General features: G+C 51.4%; 1 protein-coding gene across 1 annotated transcript in view; it reads right to left on the reverse strand.

The window, feature by feature from the left end:
• PEBP4 (phosphatidylethanolamine binding protein 4) overlaps nt 1-20,537 on the reverse strand; it is a 73,955-nt gene that overhangs the window by 33,440 nt on the left and 19,978 nt on the right. Inside the window, exon 5 of the mRNA XM_058859150.1 lies at nt 6,979-7,077. Within this exon, the coding sequence (XP_058715133.1) occupies nt 6,979-7,077 (99 nt within the window). The remainder of the gene's footprint in view (nt 1-6,978; nt 7,078-20,537) is intronic.

Below are 20,537 nucleotides of genomic sequence, written 5' to 3' on the forward strand. Positions count from 1 at the left end.
CTATAACACACCTCCGAGCTGAGCCTGGCATCCCGCGGCTCCCAGTGGTCCTTGGAGGAGGGAGCAGCATTCCCGAGGGATGAGCCAGGGGCTGCGTGTCCCAGGCCAGCCCTTCCCTCTGAAGGGAGATTTTGGGATGTTTTCCCCCGTTTTTCCTGCTCCCCAAAGGGTGTGACCAACACTCTCCATCCTCCCTGTCCCTGCTGCATCCCGGCTGTGGGATGGCCACTCCCAAAATTCAGCAGAGCTATCGCTGGTCCCGCGGGTGCTCCCAGCTCCTGCTGTCCCAGCGGGAATTGCAGCTGTCTCCAGCGGCTTTGTGAGTGCAATTACCTGGGAGCATTGATTACACTCTAGGTGAGCACAGAGCTGAGCAGGAAGCGCACTGGAGGCTCCTGCGGGGTGGGAATGCTGGGATTCACAGGGATGCAGCTGTGGGATCAACCCTTGGCATCCCAGGACACAACTTCCCTCTGGACACAGCAGGCCAGCACTGATGGAATCACGGAATTGTTTGGGTTGGAAAAGTCCTCTAAGGTCATTGAGTCCAACCACTGCCAGGGCCAGCACCAAACCTGTCCCCAAGAGCCACATCCACATGGGATCCAGCTTGGGAAATCCACCTGGAAATCCCTGCTGGAATAGTGACCCCAGCACTGCCCTGAAATCTTCCCAATATCCAACCTAAACCTCTCCTGGCACAACTTTTTTCCTGTCCTTTGATAACTGGGAGAAGAAACTGATCCCTGCCAGTGCACAGCCTCCTGCCAGGCACAGAATCTCCTTCCCAGCATTTCCCAGGATGAGAAGTTCATGAAATCAAGAGTGGTTTGAGTGGGAAGGGACCTGAAATCTCAGTTCCATGGGCAGGGACATCTCCCACTATCCCAGGTTGCTCCAAACCCTGTCCGGCCTGGCCTTGGACACTTCCAGGGATCCAGGGGCAGCCACAGCTTCTCTGGAAATTCCATCCCAGGGCCTCACCACCCTCACAGGGAAGAATTCCTTCCATAGGAGCTTGGAGTGCAAATCCTGAGCTGCAGCCTCTTTACTTATTTTGGGGTTTTTTTGTTTTTTGTTTTTTGTTTTTTTTTTGTTTTTTTTTTTTTTAATTTCTTTTATTAATAAAGGCTTCATTAACAAGCAGCGACAGAAACTCACACCAGGGAACTGAGTATTCTGAGGAGCCAAGTCATCAATTAAACCAACATTTCCCTCTGTTCTTTCCCTTTCAAACCCTCAGTTTCATCACCAAAAAGCAGAGTTGAGAGGGCTCCAGCGAGGAGGAACAATAGCAGGGCACCAACTCCTACATCTGCCCCTTCTCCCTCCCAGCGAGGTGGGCATCAGCGATCCCACAATTCCACGGATCCATAGGAATCATGGATGCTGCATGGCACAGACAAGGAATGCTGCCCCAGCACCTCCAGCCACTCCCAAAATGTGGAATCACCCTGTCTCCAGTGTACCCAAAAGCTGATTTTTTTCTCCCTAATTAATGATTAAAAATAATTCCTTGCCCTGACTTTTTTTCTCCTGCTGGGGTGGTGAGTGCACCTGGATCAGGAGTGCTCAGCACAAGTGTCCCCAAGGTGTCCCTACAACTCCTCAGCCAGCAGCTGAGGAGCAGGAATGACAGCAGCCAGCAATTAACAGCTGATCCCTCTGGTTTTTGGTAAATCTGAGAGTTCTGGATAAGCTGGAGCTGCGTCCCGTGCGCTACAGAGGAAAAGTTTCCCGCAGAGCACACGTCCCTTTGGGATGGGGACAGGGCCAGGGGACAGGGCCACAGCAGCTCCATTTCCGTCCTTCCCTTGTGCAAAAACGCCATAATTTTTAAGGTTAATAAAAGCCCTTGTTTGCTTAAGACAGCACCTGTTTCTATGGTGACACTTGCAACCCGGAGCCTGTTTATCAACGGCGACACCGAGCACAGTGACAAACGCGGCCACCGCCGGGCGAGCCACCACGGGGAAGGCCAGCGGTGCTGCCAGGAGCGCCGGGGACAGCGGTGCCACCGTCCCTGGGCACCACCGTCCCTCGGCACCCAAACGCTCCCGTCCCCATCCATGGCATCCCCGCTCCGCCCTGCAAAGCCTTGGGAAGGGATGGAGCGGTGGGAGCTGCACCCACAGTGCGGGGAAAGCCAGGGTGGGAGATGGGTGGGAACGACTCCGCTTCAAAATGCGCTTCCCATATCCGACCCCAGAGCGTGCCTCAGTTTCCCCAGCGCCCTGCCCTGGAAGGGGTTGGTGGCTGATCCAAGCGGTGCCGGCGTCAGCAGCGCCTGGCGGGTCCCGCTCGGTTCCAGCCTGGCGCAGGATTTCTCCCGGCTGGCAGAACCCGTTTCCATAACGACTTTCTGTTACAAACATATTTTGATAAAAATAAAGTTAAAGCGGCGAGGCTTTAGTGGAGTACAAATTCGCTGCTCTCGCCCTCCCCCTTCCTCCTCCCCGAGGAGGGGGAATAAAGACGGAAAGCTTTCCATTTGAAGGGCAGTATTTTCTCCCTTCTTTTTCTTTCCCCACTGAATACAAAATGGAAAACCTTGTTTACCGGGGATTCGCTGTAAACCGGTTCCGACTCTGCCTGGTTACCTGATGCTCTACAGTATGTACAGGATAATGTGATAAATTCATTTCCAATTCACTGCATTATCCTTTGAATATTTTAATGACTCATTGAATGGAGTAAAAAAAAAAAAAAAAGAAAAAAAAGAGAGAAAAAAAAAGCTATTTCAAATGAACAATTATGCTGCATTAGAGTAAAGGCTGATTATATTTAAACACTGCTTCCATGGATAACGGGACATATCGACCTCCGCCTATAAGAGCTAATTTGGCTCTTATCTCTAAATAATTTTACACTGCAAATTACCATGAAAACCTAAAGGGCTTTAAAAACATTCATCAAAAGATATTATTCCACTTTGTAGCAACATTTTTATTTAAATTATTTTGAATAGGAGTGAAAGCATCTCTCGTGTTTGACAATCGGAGCGGCGACGGAGCAGCGGCTGATAAGGAACGGCGAGCGGCGCCGAGGGGATGGGATGTTCCATCCTGAAAACCCACCTGGGAGAGCAAATCCCGAGCCAAACCCCAAAGCTGGTAGCATGCCAAAGTACTGCAGCACCCAGGAGTGGCATTTAGTGCTGCTGGAGCTGCTTCCCTCCAAACTGGGGGATGGCAAAGCCTGGGTGATGCCAGAAGGATGCCAGGGCCATACACAAGTGATGCCGGGGGGAGGCTGGGGTGATACCCAGGGGAGGATGGGGTGATACCCAGGGGAGGATGGGGTGATACCCAGGGGAGGATGGGGTGATACCCAGGGGAGGCTGGGGTGATACCCAGGGGAGGATGGGGTGATACCCAGGGGAGGCTGGGGTGATACCCAGGGGAGGATGGGGTGATACCCAGGGGAGGATGGGGTGATACTCAGGGAGGATGGGGTGGTACCCAGGGGAGGATGGGGTGATACTCAGGGAGGATGGGGTGGTACCCAGGGGAGGATAGGGTGGTACCCAGGGGAGGATGGGGTGATACCCAGGGAGGATGGGGTGGTACCCAGGGGAGGATGGGGTGATACCCAGGGAGGATGGGGTGATACCCAGGGAGGATGGGGTGATACCCAGGGGAGGCTGGGGTGGTACCCAGGGGAGGATGGGGTGATACCCAGGGAGGATGGGGTGGTACCCAGGGATGCTGAGGTGATATCAGCAGGATGCTGGGGTGATGCCGGGGGGATGCTGGGGTGATACTGGGCTTGTATCCAAGCGATGCTGGAGTGATACCCAAGCACTGTTGGGCAATGCTGGGGATGCTGGGCTGGTACCCAAGCATTGCTGGGTCACACTGGGTTATACTGGGGTGACACTGGGCAATACTGGGGTGGTACCCAAGTGCTGCTGGGTGATACTGGGGTGACACTGAGTGATACTGGGGTGATACTGGGCTGACATCAGCTGGGTGTTAGGGTGACACTGGGTGATACTGGGGTGACACTGGGTGGTACTGGGGTGGTACCCAAGTGCTGTTGGGCAATACTGGACTGATGCTGGGCATTACTGGACTGATGCTGGGTGATACTGGACTGACACCAGCTCGGTGCTGGGGTGACACTGGGTGATACTGGACTGACACTGGGTGATACTGGACTGATGCTGGGTGATACTGGACTGACACCAGCTCGGTGCTGGGGTGACACTGGGTGATACTGGACTGACACTGGGTGATACTGGACTGATGCTGGGTGATACTGGACTGACACTGGGTGATACTGGACTGACACTGGGTGATACTGGACTGATGCTGGGTGATACTGGACTGGCACCAGCTCGGTGCTGGGGTGACACTGGGTGATACTGGACTGACACTGGGTGATACTGGACTGACGCTGGGTGATACTGGACTGGCACCAGCTCGGTGCTGGGGTGACACTGGGTGATACTGGACTGATGATGGGTGATACTGGACTGATGCTGGGTGATACTGGACTGGCACCAGCTCAGTGCTGGGGTGACACTGGGTGATACTGGACTGACACTGGGTGATACTGGACTGACACTGGGTGATACTGGACTGATGCTGGGCATTACTGGACTGATGCTGGATGATACTGGACTGACACCAGCTCGGTGCTGGGGTGACACTGGGTGATACTGGACTGATGCTGGGTGATACTGGACTGATGCTGGGTGATACTGGACTGGCACCAGCTCAGTGCTGGGGTGATGCTGGGTGATACTGGACTGACACTGGGAGATACTGGACTGACACTGGGTGATACTGGACTGATGCTGGGTGATACTGGACTGATGCTGGGTGATACTGGACTGACACTGGGTGATACTGGGCTGATGCTGGGTGATACTGGACTGATGCTGGGTGATACTGGACTGGCACCAGCTCGGTGCTGGGGTGATGCTGGGTGATGCTGGGGTGACGCCGGGGCACCGCCGGGCGCGGGGGCTCCGCCAGCCCCCCGGCACGGCGCCGGCCGCCCCGTCCCTCCCGGAGAAAGGCACTTGCAAGCCCCTCTCTGCACCAAAGCAACAGAAGGTGTCATGTAAAGCCTACACGGTTATTTTAGAGCCAGTGTGCAAATAAGGCTGTCAGCTGAAGCTCCTCAGAGCCAAGACTTCCATATCCCCCCAAGGATCTGCATCTCAACGAGACACCATGTGGCTGAGCCCGCCAGCTCCGCACCCGGATTTGGGGCTGGGGGATTGGGAAAACTCCCCCTGCAGCCCCAGGGAGGCACGCCAGGACCCCCCCACTGCAGCTCCAGCCACAGGGACCGAGCTGAGGTGGTTTTGTCCCAGTGTCCTCATGGGATAGGGATGATTTTTGGGTAGTTTTATTGTGTGTTTGTGGGATTTGGGGGATTTATACGCTTTTCTGAGAGTGTAGAGGAGAGATACATATACACACACCCACGGGAGATAGAGGGGATATATTTATCCCATCATTATAGGGATTATATCAATATATAGGTTTTATATAGAATATTGCATGGAATCAGTGAATATCTCACGTTGGAAAGGACCATCAGGAGCATCAAGGCCAAATCCCTGCTCTGAAATGTGTGTTTATATTTATAAGTGTATTTATCTCGTGATAAGAAAGCTTAAGGAATTGTTGGGGCTCAGATCAGCCCCATCCCTGGCAGATGGGGAAAACCCTTTTCCTTCCCAAAAATCTCTCTTCTTTCCCCGCCCTCTTTCACGGCCTGACACAAAATTTTTTGACCTCAGGGATCACAAACAGCATCACCCAAACGCCAGGGGGGAAAAAACCCACCTTCCATTCGTGCTGGAGGTTTGAATCCCACATTTTCCCTTCTTTGCTTAAAGGATTTTATATTCCCCCCCCCAAAAGAAAAAAAAGGAAAACCACAATAATTAGCAAGAGGGAACAGCTCCGAAGGATCTGTGTACAGAAGGAAACACAGGAGCTTGGGCTCCTTTGCGTTTGGTAAATATTAAAATTAATGAGAGACTTTCAGGACCCTGTTGTTAGAAATGCAGAAGGGTTTCTGTGAGGGATAAAAACACAAAACAACATGAAAAAAAGCCCAAGCCCTGTACACAAATTCCCGCAATTATTCCCAATGCTTCCTATTTTTCAGCCAATTATGGAATTCATGGAAAGTATTAATATCCCATTTTAATTTGCTTAATATGCCCATTAACAATAAAAAGTCTAATTAAGGTATCTGTACAAAGAGCCCTCAGCAGTAATTTCAGAAAATAATAGAGGAGAACGACGCGATATTTCTTGTTAAATGCACGCTGCAAATTAATTGATATCTTAATTAGGCTTTAGTACCCAGATTATCAGTTAGATTGATTTAGGGCTGCAACATCTCATTTTTTGAAGACATAAAAACAAGCAGGAAGGGAACAAACTGCTTTTTCCAAAATATTTCTGGGAGCGAAGCCACGACACACCGGGACAGGGAGAAGGACTCATCCCACGGACACAGTGCTGGGAAGTGCCACAATTCATCCCAAGCTCATTTCCCCCCTTGTTTTCTCACTGAATTCAAACCATTTTTAATTAAAAAAAATAAAAAAAAATTTAAAAACTAGGAAAGGAATCGAGATTTTCACCAAACACACTTTTTTAACCACAAAACCCAACCGGCAGCAGGAGCTGTTTGGAAGGACGCGCTGTCTCCGCAGAGAAAAACGGTGGTGGGGACTTGGCAAAATGTTTTTTGGGTTTTTTTTCCCAGCATTTCCTTAGGAGAAGGAGGGGAAAAAAAACCCCAAAAAAAACCCAACCCAAGCAGCAATATTTTTGGACCAGCCTGGCTCTTTATAGCCTGAGGAAGCACTTCCCTACCTACACGCCCAGCACCATTTACATTTCTCTGGCAAACACTCAGCCTCCGGGATTTCACCGGGAGGAGTTTGCATCCCATGGGAATCCAGCCCTCCCCGCATGCTTGGGAATGACCCCATGGACTCACCAGGATGTCAGTGACCAGCCAGTGCCTCCAGAAGCGGTGCCGGGGGTTGGCTCTGTTGGGAGAGTCGGGATCCACCATCACCAGGACGTATTTCTTGTTCTGCAAGAGAGGGGAAGGGGATGCTGTGGGCATGGGGCGACAGCAGGAAGCCCCCAAATCCACATTTTTCCACTCTTTGCCAGCAGGTAGAAATCCCCTGTGGCACCAGGGGAGGCCACAAACCTGCTGGGGATGATTTAATCCCAAATCTCTCCAGAGGAAAAATGTGGGTTCTGCCTCCTCCAAAGAAAAGGGACCCAGGAAAATTCCCTCTGCTTCCAGCCATCCTCTCACCACATCCACCGAGGGGCAGGATTGCTGCCACTCTGGAATTTTTGGGATCCAGGAGTGGTTTGGGACAAACTGGGTACCCCATCCTCCATGGGGGTGGCTGTGAGAAGCCAAACTCTACCCCAAATATCCCAAAATAACAAAAACACCTTCCCAGGATGCTGCAAGAAGCATCACCTGGGGGTCAAGTAGCACTCCTGGGTGATGCAATTGGGTAAAAAGAGCTGGGATTTATGGATAACACCTCTTTAGCCTCCAGAAAACCCTCACAGCCCACTCCAGGTCCCCACTGAGGGTGCCCAGCACCCAAAGGTGCCACTAGCAGAGCCCAGATGGATATTTTGGTCCGCTGAGGATGGAGCTGGGTTGGAAGTGACCTCTGGAGGAGGCTGTGGAGGGAAAACCTGCTGATCTCCAGGGATTTGGCAGGATCTCAGGCACCCGATTATCCCACAAGAACCCAGATTAAAGGATCTATATCCGAATAAAACCACCAGGTGTGTCTGTCGGGGTGCCACGCTCTGCTCCAGCCGCCCCGGGGGCTGGGCTTTCACAAACACCCTGGGATTCAGCCCTGCAATTCCCACTGGAATTAGCTGCAGCTCTGCGGCTGCATCCCCTGGGCACTTGTGAAACCGGGCAGGGATTTGCACAGCGAGGTTCTTGGGGCTGACTCAATTTTTTTGCTCCGTTTCCCAACCTCTGGTTGGGGTAAAGAGGCAAAACCCCCGTGGGATGTTGCCATAACCAGAGACCCTCTGTGCCCCCTTTCCCCAGCATCCCACACATCTCATAAACCTCCTGCAGGCCCCACTTCCACGGGGAGTGCCATTTTTAACCAGAAAAAGCAGATTTTGACCCATTTAGCCAACAGCCTGCAACAGTTGCGTAGAAAATCCCGAACTCGGGCAAACCGCCCCGCCCGGGAGCGCTGCGGAACCACTGCCCAGCTCTGTAAATCCCGGCCTGGCACCATCCAGGGTAGGGCCCTAGAATTACATCAACCCTGCAGATGTGAGCGTGGGAAAGGGGCCGTGCTGGCCTCACCACGTGAGGCTGAAGGTCAGGACCTCGAAGCTGAGCTGCACCACCCTCCCCACCGCGCTCCCAGCTGTGGCCAGATGGAAAAAAATAAAAAAAAAATAAAAATGGGATGAGGCAGAAAAATTCCTTAACAGCGCTGAAATCGGTGTTTAATAGGAAGGAGAAGGAGGAGGAGGGGAGGGGGAGAAGAAGCCCGACAACCCAAAAACCCTACGCTGGAAGTGTGAAGGAATTTGAGCTCTAACTTTGGGGAGGGTGCGGAGCCGAGCTCGGCGTTTCTGAATCTCTCGGCTCCACTCGGAGCCCAGCTGGTGGGAACAGAACGTGTAGTCATGGGACTGTCATCGTGTGCTGTCCAGGTTAACATGTAGCATTTCTATTACTATTAACAGACTTTCTGCTCCTCACTCCATCTGTTCTTCGAAATAATTGCAGTTGTACAGACCATGCCTTCGCTCCAGGCAGGCTCTGGGGAGAGGATAGTGCTTTTATGCAAAAAAAAAAAAAAAAAAAAAAAAGGAAAAAAATGGGGAGGAAAAAAAAAAAAGTGTTAAAAAATAACAGCAAACACGAGAATAGAGTGCAAGTGAAGCTAACAGCAGGCTCGGAATTGGGGACAGATTGTGGCCTAGAAAGGTGACGGCGCACGCGGCCGGGGGCCGGCGGGGCCAGACCCCCGTGGGGACAGGAGCTGGGGTCAGCGCCCTGAGCCAGGCTGGCCCTGGGGGATTTTTCTCTCTCCTCACCTGTCGGCCACCCTAAGAGCCACAATCCTTCACCTTCCACCTAAAGATAGCAAAGCCCTGCCCGAGCCGAGTTAATCCCAGCTGCTCATCCTGCGCTGCTCCCAAGGCTGCAGCAACCCCCCAAAGCCACCCCAAAACCCCTGTGGGATGTCCCAGGGCCGTGCCAGGCACCCCAAACACGGCAGAGATGTGTTTGAACTGCTTGCAAGCAGCAGAGCAGCCCGATGTGGTGATTTGGGGGGGTTTTAATGCTGAAATCTCTCCTCGACACAGGCTAACAGCATTAGCTGCTGTCAGGGCTGCAGACGGGAGCCAGCCCTGAGTGACACGGGAGCTGCTCAGCTTTACAAGCATGAACCAGCCCCAGGGATTTTGGGAGAGGAGAAAAGTGGCTTTAGATCAGAAAATTCCTCCAGTGTACAAGAACAGGCGGCATCTTGCTGTGCAAAGGGAAGGGAGGAAGCAGGAGAGGGAAGAAAATGCCACTTGGGGTTGCTGTGGATGAAAATTTTGGGGGGGAAAAACCACCCCCAAAGCTTTTTCACTCATTCCTGCCTGGCCCAGGCCATGGAGGAGCTGCTGAAGTGCAGGACCCAGTGTGTCCTATTGGTGTCATGGAATCGTGGAATGGTTTGGCTGGGAAGAGACCTTAAATTCCATCCAGTTCCATCCCCTGGGCAGGGCCACCTTCCACTGCCCCAGGTTGCTTCAACCTGGTCTTGGGCACTTCCAGGGATACAGGGGCAGCCACAGCTCCTGTGGGAATTCCAGCCCAGCCCCTCTCCACCCTCCCAGCCAGGAATTCCTTCCCAATATCCCATCCTTCCCTGCCCTCTGGCACTGGGAGCCATTCCCTGTGTCCTGTCCCTCCATCCCTTGTCCCCAGTCCCTCTCCAGCTCTCCTGGAGCCCCTTCAGGCCCTGCAAGGGGCTCTGAGCTCTCCCTGGATCCTTCCCTTCTCCAGGCTGGTGTGTGACACCAACTGGGTCACCCTTCCATGGCCACCCTTCCCCGCTTCTTCACCCCAGGACCCCTTGAAATCAACATTTAACCATCAACAGGATCTGCTGCCTTCCCAGGGACTCAAATCCACGTCTGCACCACCCAGTCTCGCCCCACACATCCCTGGGAACGGGCTCCACCCAACACGGAGCCAGAGCAGCAGAGCTGGTGGCAGGTGACAAGAGCCCTGCACTCCATATTTTCCCTGCTAATTGTTTCTAGAGGGGAAGCAGCAGCCAAATATCCAGTTATTCCTGCAGAAAGCATTAGCTGCTCCAATTAGGCACAGGTTTAGGAAACTAGCTCCGAGCAGGCAGGGACTTTTCCAAGAGGCAGGAGAGGGATTTTGTGCACTGAGGATACACATGGAGCTCAACAGATCCTGCGGAGCTGGGGCTGCACAGGAATTAAAGACTTATCCAAATGAAAGCAAATAGGGTGTTAAGCGACACACATGTAGAGCGAGCGGTTTCCTTGGAAACCAGCGCACATGGAAGCAGCACACATGCAGTGCTCCGGCATTTTCGGCAGCGCCGGGGCGGCCTCGGAGCTCTGCCCTGCCGGGGATACCCGGCTTGGGCTGGGCACGGAGCTGGATGCGCCCAGGGGTGTCCGTGTTGGTGTGTCCAACCCGTTGGCATCTGTTTGTCCAGGGCATGGAGGAAAAACGGATTAGAACATGCTTTATTCTGTGAAGGGGGATGGACAGTGTCAGGATTTGGCGTAGGAATTCCATCCCAAAACTGAGGAATGGCGATGGACCAAGCCCCAGCCTGGCCCAGCCCAGCGCCTGCTTCCCAACGTGGGGAATGAGCAGGTTTGGATGGATCCAATCTGGATCCTCCCAGCTCTGGATCCCTCTGAGCTGTTCCCATCCCACCGGGTTCCCTGTACCAGCCCCTCAACACTCAATGAATGAGGAGAAATTTCCACCTGCCCCACTGCCACCCACATCCTTGACAGCTCCTAAGGAATTTCTCCAGGTGCCAAAGGAAATCATGGCATCGAGTGGTTGTGATGGTACCTGAGCCAAAAACCTTTTCACCTCCCCCCGGAGCTGCAGCCTGGCATTGCCACAGCCTGGATTATCCTGCTGTGAAGGATTTTGATGGCATGAGATGATCCAGGCTGGTCCCACAGGTGTGGAGATGGGATGGGGGATGGAGCCAGGGAGGAGCTGGGTTTATGCAATTACAAACCAGAAAACCTCAATCTACCCCAAAACCACCTCCCAAAGCAGGACAGGAAGCTGGAAAGAGTACCCAGAACACTGGGAAACATCATCCCAGATCTCCTTGGGGATTTTGGGAGGGTCCAGCTCATGTCCCACCAGCGCAGGAGTTGGAGGTGGAAGCGCCGCCAGCACCAGCTGAGATTTGAGATCAATCTGGGCTCTTTTCTTGGCTTGTCCCCAGTACTAAAAAGTTTCTATAACAGGCACCGACTTTGCAATTCTGCTGCTGCTGCCTCACCAGAGAGAAATTCCAGCTCCTTCCTCAGTGGCAAAGAAATTGTTTGCAACCAAGTTGTGTTGTGGCTTTGGGAAGGAGCTGCCGAGCACGGCAGGATTTCACCTCCTCGTTTTCCACCTGTGCCTCACCACTTCCACGGGCAAAAAAATAGGTCAGCAAAATTAACCCTGCTCCGCAGGACTTGCCCAAGGGGACAAGTGGCACAGGCTGAAGGCTTGACCCAACTCTCCCAGGCCTGGCTCCCACTGCCGAAGGGAACTTCATTGAATTTCCAGCTGCGACTCTCCCCATCCCTCTGCTCTCCCTCAGGGCTCCCTCACCGGCCAAATATTTATGCAGCCTAATGTCCTAATGAGGATTGATTCATCCAGGATGGTTAAGGAGTGTGTCTGAAGGGTCTGCTCCCAGATTAAGGGCTTGGGATGCTTTAAGGAATGGATTATTTGCTCTGCAAGAACAGTTTGTTTTCCCTTATAGTGAATTTGAGCAGCTCTGCACAATTAAATGGCAATGGGGGTGTCACACACCCAACATAACCAGACAGAAGGTGAGATAAATATTCCAAAGGGTCCGTGGTGCTGGAAATGCAGGTGATGGTGCCTCGAGCACTTTTGGGGAGGGAGGGGAGCAACAGGCTCTGATTCCTCAAAGACCCCACTGTGGTTCTGCTTTGCGTTCCCCAAATTGAGGGGATTTCACCTAAATCCTCCAGGGGAAAACATTGGGAAATGAGGCCCCATGTCCCAAATCCAGGAGGGAATCAAGGCCCCGGGAACTGCTCTGCTCGCTCCTGCTGCCGAGCCGCCGGCCTGTGCCCCCCTTTCTCCAGGAGCTGTTTATCACCACTCGAGCCTAATGAGCACCACGCACTCGTCCCCGGGCTGGGGACACCGCGGCCGGCCCCGCTCCGCGGGCAGGGCAGCCGGGATGGACTCGGGAAGCGACACATTTCCCGAGCGGAGTGTGAGGAGGAGGAGGAGGAGGAGGCGGTGAGCGGCCACGGTGGCAGAGCGCAGCCGTCCAGCCCAATTACTATCACGCGGGGGGACACATGGATTGGTGACATTTGACATTTTCTACACAATATTTTGATGCAGAATGGCACCTCCGTCACAAATTATTTTCCAAAACTTGGCATGGGTTCTGGTGGGTATTTTTTTTTTTTTTTAATTTTTTTTTTTTTTTATTATTTTTTCTGGGGGAAAAAAATAAGAAAATAAAAGCGTTGCACAGGGGCGGCATTTGCAGGCTAGCAAAGGGGAGGGTCACGGTGTCCCCTGTGTGAGCAAAGGTGGCTGTGCCACCAAGTGGGAAAACAAAGGGGAAAATGCACCCAGAAATTCCAGGCTTTGCTCCCATGCACCCACAAGGCCCTTGGGGACCCTCAAAAGCTTTTTCCCTGCTCTCTCCTGTGATTCCTGAGATGTCTCAGCTCGGGAGCATCGGGGGGCCAGACCCCTCCTGGCAAGCCAGGGGTTCTCAGCGGTGGGAATTGCTGAACTCGGTGCTACCAGACACCTCGGTGAAGCTGAAATGACTTTAAATGCCTAAACATTTTAAAACAAACCCTGGAACAATTCAGCTCCGAACTCCTCGCCTGCTTTCTCTCCCTCCTCACTCTCTCTCTCCCATTTTTACGGTTTCCAGAGCTGTTTTACGCCTCATTACCTGCACACTGTGAGTGATGTCTGTCGGTCCTAGAGCTGTAAATACCTTAAATCATGCTTCATTAAGAATATCTCTGGTGCTATTAAAGAGCTATAATAGACAACGAGTTAACAGATGATTAAATATGAACTCCATTTGTGTCACTCACCGCGGGCAGGAAGAGGCTTTAAGTTTTTTAAACTCGCTCTCATTATCTGGGGAAGTGGCGGGGATGGAGGGGGATGGAGGGAGGCTCGCCTGGGATGAAGGGATGCTGGCTTGGAAACGCGGGGATGGGGATGGAGGGAGACTGGAATGGGATGGAGGAATGTGGATGTGGAAAGGGAGAGGTGGGGATGGAGAGGTTTTCACGTGGAATCGAAAGATGCTGGCACAGAAATGGGGGGATTGAGGATGGAGGAATGCTGACATGGAGATGGAGGGATGGGAATGAAGGAATCATCACATGGAGATGGAATAATGCTCCTGTGGAGCTGGAATGGAGGGGAATGGAGGGGAATGGAGAGAGGCTTGCCTGGGACGAATAGATGTGCATGTGGAAATGGAGATGATGAAAGGATGTTCATGTGGAAAAGGAGGGATGCTCACATGGAGGGATCCTCCTGTGGAGCTGGGGTGATGGGAATGGAAGAGTCCTCACATGGAGATGGAGGGATGGGAATGGAAGAATGGGAATAGAGGAATCCTCACATGGAGATGGAGGGATGATCCTGTGGACATGGAGTGATGCTGGTGAGGAGCTGGAGGGACAGGAAAGGAGGATGCTTTGTGTGGAGACGGAGGGATTCTCTCATGGGGCTGGAGAGCTGGAGGGACATTGTGAATGGAAGAATGGAATGGAAGAATGTTGTGGAATGTGGATGGAAGAATATTTTGGAATGTGTGTAGATGGAGAGAGGGGGATTGAGGGATGCTCATGGGGATGGAGGGATGGGGATTTAGGGATCCTCACATGGAGATGAAGGATGGGGATTTAGGGATGCTTCAGAGGGGATGGAAGGATGTTTCCATGGAGACAGAGGGATGCTGGCCCCACGGATGGGGTTCTGCACCAGCAACACCCAGGAGGCACCAGCTCCACGTTGTGATTCCAAGCTGATGATCCTTGCTTGGATCATTTCAGCTGGGGTTTGGTGGATGGAAATGACAAAGAAAATCAAATAAAGGAGGAGGAGGAGGACAGTGAGGAGATTCTTTGGATGGAACAGGATGAGTACCTGGAAGAAAGGTGGATGGGATGGGGGGATGCAGGGAAGAAGGGCTGGAGGGTGGCAGCACGGATGGAGATGTAAAAGGGATTGAGCATTGCTGGTTCTGCAATACCAGAATAGCTCAGCACAAATGAATTGCCAAAGCGCAAATTAAATAATAATTAATACCATTAAAATCCCATGAGCACACAAAAATACTGGGGAAAATTAAATAATGAGTGTTTTCTTCTCTTCTGGATTAGATTTTGCTCTGTGAAAAGAAAGAGCACTTTCACAGGCTCCAGCACAAGTGGAATTATCCCACTGTCACAATCCCAGCTTCCCGCTGGGATGAGGCTGCGGATGGTGCTAAACATGCAGCACGTGTGACCCAAACTGGCCACGGACAAGCGGAGCTGGGAATGGGCTGGAGCCCCATGAGAGGCTGAGGGAGCTGGGAAAGGGCTCAGCCTGGAGAAAAGGAGGCTCAGGGGGAATTTCTGGCTCTGCACAACTCCCTGACAGGAGGGGACAGCCGGGGGGATTTGGGATCTTATCCCAGGGAACAGGGACAGGAGGAGAGGGAACGGCCTCCGGCTGGGCAGGGGAGGCTCAGGGTGGACAGCAGCAGGAATTTCCCCATGAAAATGAACAGCTGTCAGGCCTTGGCAGGGGCTTCCCAGGGAGGTTTGGAGTGCCCATCCCTGGAGGTGTCCAAGTAAAGCCTGGATCCCCACAAGGGCGGGGATCGGGCACATCTTGGACTCAGTGATCCCTGAGGCCTTTTCCAGCCTCAGCCATTCTGGGATTCTGAGAGAGGAGGATTTGGGGACAAGGACAGACCCTGGCTGTGGGAAATCCAGGCGACCTGAGCATGCCCCACATCAGGAGCATGGCCACTGTCCCAGCAGCTGTCCCTGTGGTCTTTGTGAGGAACCTCACAGCAGCACATGGGGTTGAGAGGAGTCTCCCCAGCTCACCCCCAGCCTCTCTCCCATCCCCTCCTCCACTGGGATCAGCCTTAAAACCACCCAGCCATGGATAGGGCCCTATCCAGGTCTGGCTCTGCCCCATGCCCTGCGTGGAGAGGGAGACACGGGACAATCCTCAGTGCCTACCACACACCCCCCACGGCCACCAAATCCCACCTCTGCTCCAAGAGAAAATCCACGGCCTGATTCCTTCCAGGGAGAAGCGTGGGACAAATTCCCATTCCTACAATCCCTACATTCCTACAATCCTACAATCCTACAATCCTACATCCCCGGTGCTCTCCCTCTGCTCATTGATCATTCCCAAACTCACCTCGACCCCTCGCCAGCCCCGAGCGCTCCGCAGGGACCCCCGGCCGCCCCCGAGGCCACCGGGGGGTCCTAGGGAGGCCGCGGGGCTGGCGGTGGGGACGGTGCCACTCGTGTCCCCAGGGATGGTGCTGCTGGGGCCAGTAATTGAATCTCAGCTCTGCCATTCCGCTCGGGGATTGAGTTAACTGGAAATGCCATTTCCGCGCTGTCCAAACCTCCAAGCGGCCCCAGCTCCTTATCAGCGGCCGTGGGTCCCCTCTGCTCCCCCGGGTGCTGGGGTCAGGCAGCTGCAGCCCCCCGGGTCACCCGAGGAAATTAACCCCGGAGCCCCTCGGGAGCCTCCGCTGGAGCCATCGCAAAGGCAGGGAGGGAAAAAATATCTCGGTTCCATTTGGGGGGAAATTAAAGCATTTCAGGAGCGGCGGGAGCTGCTCGGTCTGGCTCCATCCCTGGGGATGCGGCACCGACCCGCCCACGGCATCCATTTACCTGCTGGAACCCCCTCCCAGCACCTGGAGTTTGCTGCTGCCGAGCTGTGAGTATCCAAAAGAACACACAGGGCCTTTCTCCCGCCCCTGTGCACCAAATACAATAACTTATAAAATATATAATATATTATATAATATTATATACAATAGAATAGTATGTATATATGTATATATATATATACAATATAATACAATAGAATGTAATATATACAATATATAATATATAATGTATAATGTATAATATAAAATATATGTCTGATATATTATATAATATGTAATATGTAATATATCATATACAATATATCATATACATAATATAATATACAACATATAATATACAATATGTAATATATAATATATATCATGCATTTGGTATAAATATTATATATATTTATATTTACATATAGAATATATATTTGTATATTTTAATATATATATATAGATTTATTATCATATATTCTACATGGAAAAAGAGGTTCTATTCTCTATGCATTATCTATATAATCTTTACATATTCTGCATATGCATTATAGGGAATTATAGACTATATTTCATATAGACAGTGATATATTGAAAGTACAGATACATTCCCAATATTACTCAGGAATAGGACCCTGCCTTGGGATCTCATTAAAAAGATGTTTTAATCTAGGAATAATGGGAGAAATCCACACCCATCTACCCCCAGAAAGAGCTTCGGGAAAACAACCAAGAGCTCACCCTCCCTCCACACAAACTGCTCTTGCCAGGAACAGGAGGGAAAAGATGCTCAGCTCAGAACTTCCCTCCCTGGTAAAATATTTAATAATAAACTCAGAGGAGAAGCCAACTGTCTCCCTTGGATGTGGTTTTCATTTGGAAGTTAATGGGAGTTTTATTTCCAATCCAAAATATCTTTTTTTTTTCATTTTTTTGTTGTTGTTTTTATGTTTTGTTCTGAGAAATCCGCCCTGTCACGGCAAATAAAACCCAAATAGGATGGGCAGAGGCATGACACCCGTGTCATGCTCCATTCCCCTCCAGCCACCCTTTCCCAAGGCTCCCGATCCCTGGCACTTGGTTAACCTATCCCGGGAACAACATTTGGAAATACCCCGAGCACCACAACAGCCGCGTTAATGCGTTAATTCCCACGATGCCTCGGCGCTTTGAAATCCCAGGGAAAAAAAAAAAATTAAAAAAAATGGGGGAAAGCTGAAATGAGTCCTGTGAAAAGGAACAGGGCATCATTAACACAGCCGGATCCATATCACAGGCTGCAGCAATTATTCCCGGGTGGAACACGGCAAGCTGTGAAGAGCTTTCATTACCAGGGGTGTTCCAGGTCCCTCACCTCTGGCCAATCTCCCGCTAAAACGGGCATTTTCTGCACCACGGATTCCAGCTCCATTTAAATCCATAATTGCTCTGATTGGGGGGCATACGGAGCACGGGGAATTCATGACTGAGAAATCTATTAGGCAATAAGTTGGTTACTTTTAGGCACCTTGAAGTCAGCTCGCCTCAATTGCTGCCTGGCTCAGGGGGGGCGGCTGGAGGTGCTGATTTCCAGGGGGTGAGATCTGTCCCGGCTCCCCTGAGCCTCAATTACCTCCCCGGGTCACCAAGGGGGAATTCAATCAGGGAAACAGCCCATGGGATGCTGCTCCTGCCTTGGAAATGCAATTCTCTGCCACTGGCAAATATCCCCTCTCCAGCCCACCCACAGTGGATATTGGATGGGGTTTCATCGTTCCTCAGGCCAAGTGGGAGGTGTTTGCTCCAGGGGTTCTCAGGTGTGGATAAAGAATGATACTTCCATAACAATTTTCCCTCTTGTGTCGCTCAGTCTGTACAGGGGTGTTCAGGTATGGATCAAGAATGATCCCTCCATCCCTATTGCCCCCTCTCTTCTTCATCCATGTTTGCTCCAGGGGTGCTTAGGTATGGATCAGGAATGATCCCTCCATCCCTATTTCCCTTCTCCTGTATCCATGTTTGGTCCAGGCTGTGGATCAGAAGGGATCCCTCAATCTCCCTTTCCCTTCTCCTGTACTCCCTGTTTATTCCAGGGATGTTCAGGTGTGGATCAATTGTGATCCCTTTCCCCCATCTCCTGCATTCCCTGTTTGCTCCAGGGATGCTCAGAAGTATGATCCCACCATCCCTATTTCACCCTCTCCACTTTACCCTCCCAAACATTCCCTTTGGGAACCAAACAAAACCCATTTTTATGCCTTTTTTTATCACTCCTTTGTATCCAAACGGGGTGCATTCACCGCGGCTGCACCAGAAAACTCCTGAATTTCAGCGCTGCCATTCCCACCTCCTTCACTCCCTGGGTGAGCTGTGCATCCCAGGGTTATCCATTCCCCAGGGATGCTGCCGGAAACGGGAGACAATGGTCTATTCTCCTCTTCCTCCCCATCCCTGTATCCAAGTGCCTTCCAGGAGTGCATTAAATGATGCGATTAACATCTGTCACATGCGCTTCAGTCTCTCTTTCAGCCTCTCCCGGGGGAGGCAGCCGCACGTGCAGCGAAAAGGTTTGTTTTGGTGGATTCAGCTCCTTTTTCCAAGCTCCCAGAGCAGGGTGGGGAATGGAATCTCTGTGGGTGAAGTGTCCCATGGTTGGAGCAGGGTGGGAGGGGTGGCAGCTTCCAGTCTAGTCCCACTGTTTGATGGGTGATGGTTGAACCAAAAGCTGTGGAAGGGGGTTTGGGGAAGATGCTGAGGGGTTGGGGCAGAGGCAGTGGCAGCAGTGTTCCATGATTCCTGCAGTGGGGTGGCTCTTCCCTTATTATACCCAAACCCCAGAAAACCCCAAAGCCCTTTCTGGGGGTAGATGGATGTAGATTTCTCTCATTATCCCTAAACATTTCTTAATGAGATCTCACTGCCGGCTCCTCTTTCTAAGGGCTGATCTCCCTTCCCTGTTTACGCCCCAAAATTCAAACCCTGCTGGAAAAAATTCCCATTTCCTGCACATTTCCATTTGCTCCTGGCAGAAGCTGAGCCCGGCACCTTTAACCAACCACCCAACCTGTGGCTGCTCCCAAAAAAACCCCGCATCCCATGTAGACATTGGGATGCACCCAGGGCAACCCTTCCACTCCCAAAATCCAGCAAAATCAACACCAGCAGCGAGACTGGGACAGCACAGGGCAGGGATGCTCCAGCATCCAGGAGATTGGGAGGAAAAAAAAGCCCCACGGAGGGGGATCAACTCCTTGTATGGGATTTTTTTAGTGGGGGGAGAGAAAGGATGAAGCAGCATCTTAGCAGGGCAGAAAGGAGGGATGGGATGCTGCTCCCACAGCCAGGATTCCTTTTAATTGATTTCTCATGGTTTGGTGGCTCCTGGGTTTAATTACAACACAAATGTTTGCTGATGCAATTATGGTGCACACGCCATAAAGCTGTTAGAGGGTGTCACCAGGTCGTGGGTCTTCATTTATTTATGGCCTCGAGAGGGAAAAAGAGGGATCCTGCTCCCTACCCAGATCCCTGAGGATCGATCCTAATCGCAAAGTGGGTTTCTTTATGGCAGGGCAGAGCAGTTTGGATTTTTTCTTTTTTTTCTTTTGGTTTAATATATTTAAAAGGGGGAAAAAAATTTCAAACGTGCTTTGCAGCAGCTCGTCTGGGGGTGAAATAATCCACTCAACATTCCGATTATCAGCTAATGCACATTTGCATTAGAATGGGTTAGAAGAGCTCCCGGGATGGGGCAAGATCCCTGCGGATCAGCCGCTGGCCTTACACAGAAAAGCCAGGGATCCTTGTCCTGAGCACAAAAACGCTCAGTGATGCAGTGCCAGATCCAGCATTAAATACATGGAACATAAAATAAATGTATAGGAAAGCTGGGTTATATAGAATATATCGGGAATATAAATATTATATGTAATGCATTGGGAAAATACATAATATATAATATATTATTATATTATAATTATTATATATTATTGGGAGAATATATATAATATATTGGGAATATGCATCATATATAAAAAAATTAACTGAGAATATATGTCATTCATATAAAACTATTTGGAATATATTCACAATATTCTTTGGAAATAAGGCCATGCCATGAGATTTCACTACAAAATGTTCCAATTTAGGAATAATGGGGGGGAAAAAGCAGAATTGGCCAGAATTAGAAGGTCCTGAGCCATGGTGCCAAAGCCCGGGGTTCTCCTAAAGGTTTGGGAGTGCCTCGCACTGGGATGGCAGTGCCAACCCCATGGAATTCTGGAAAACCAGCGGCACCCCTTGGCTCTGGGGCTGTGCCCATCTCACCTTTAACCCCCCAGGAAATTTGGGAGCGGGT

Source organism: Poecile atricapillus, chromosome 29, assembly GCF_030490865.1.
Source record: "Poecile atricapillus isolate bPoeAtr1 chromosome 29, bPoeAtr1.hap1, whole genome shotgun sequence".
In the NCBI taxonomy this organism is placed as follows: domain Eukaryota; kingdom Metazoa; phylum Chordata; class Aves; order Passeriformes; family Paridae; genus Poecile; species Poecile atricapillus.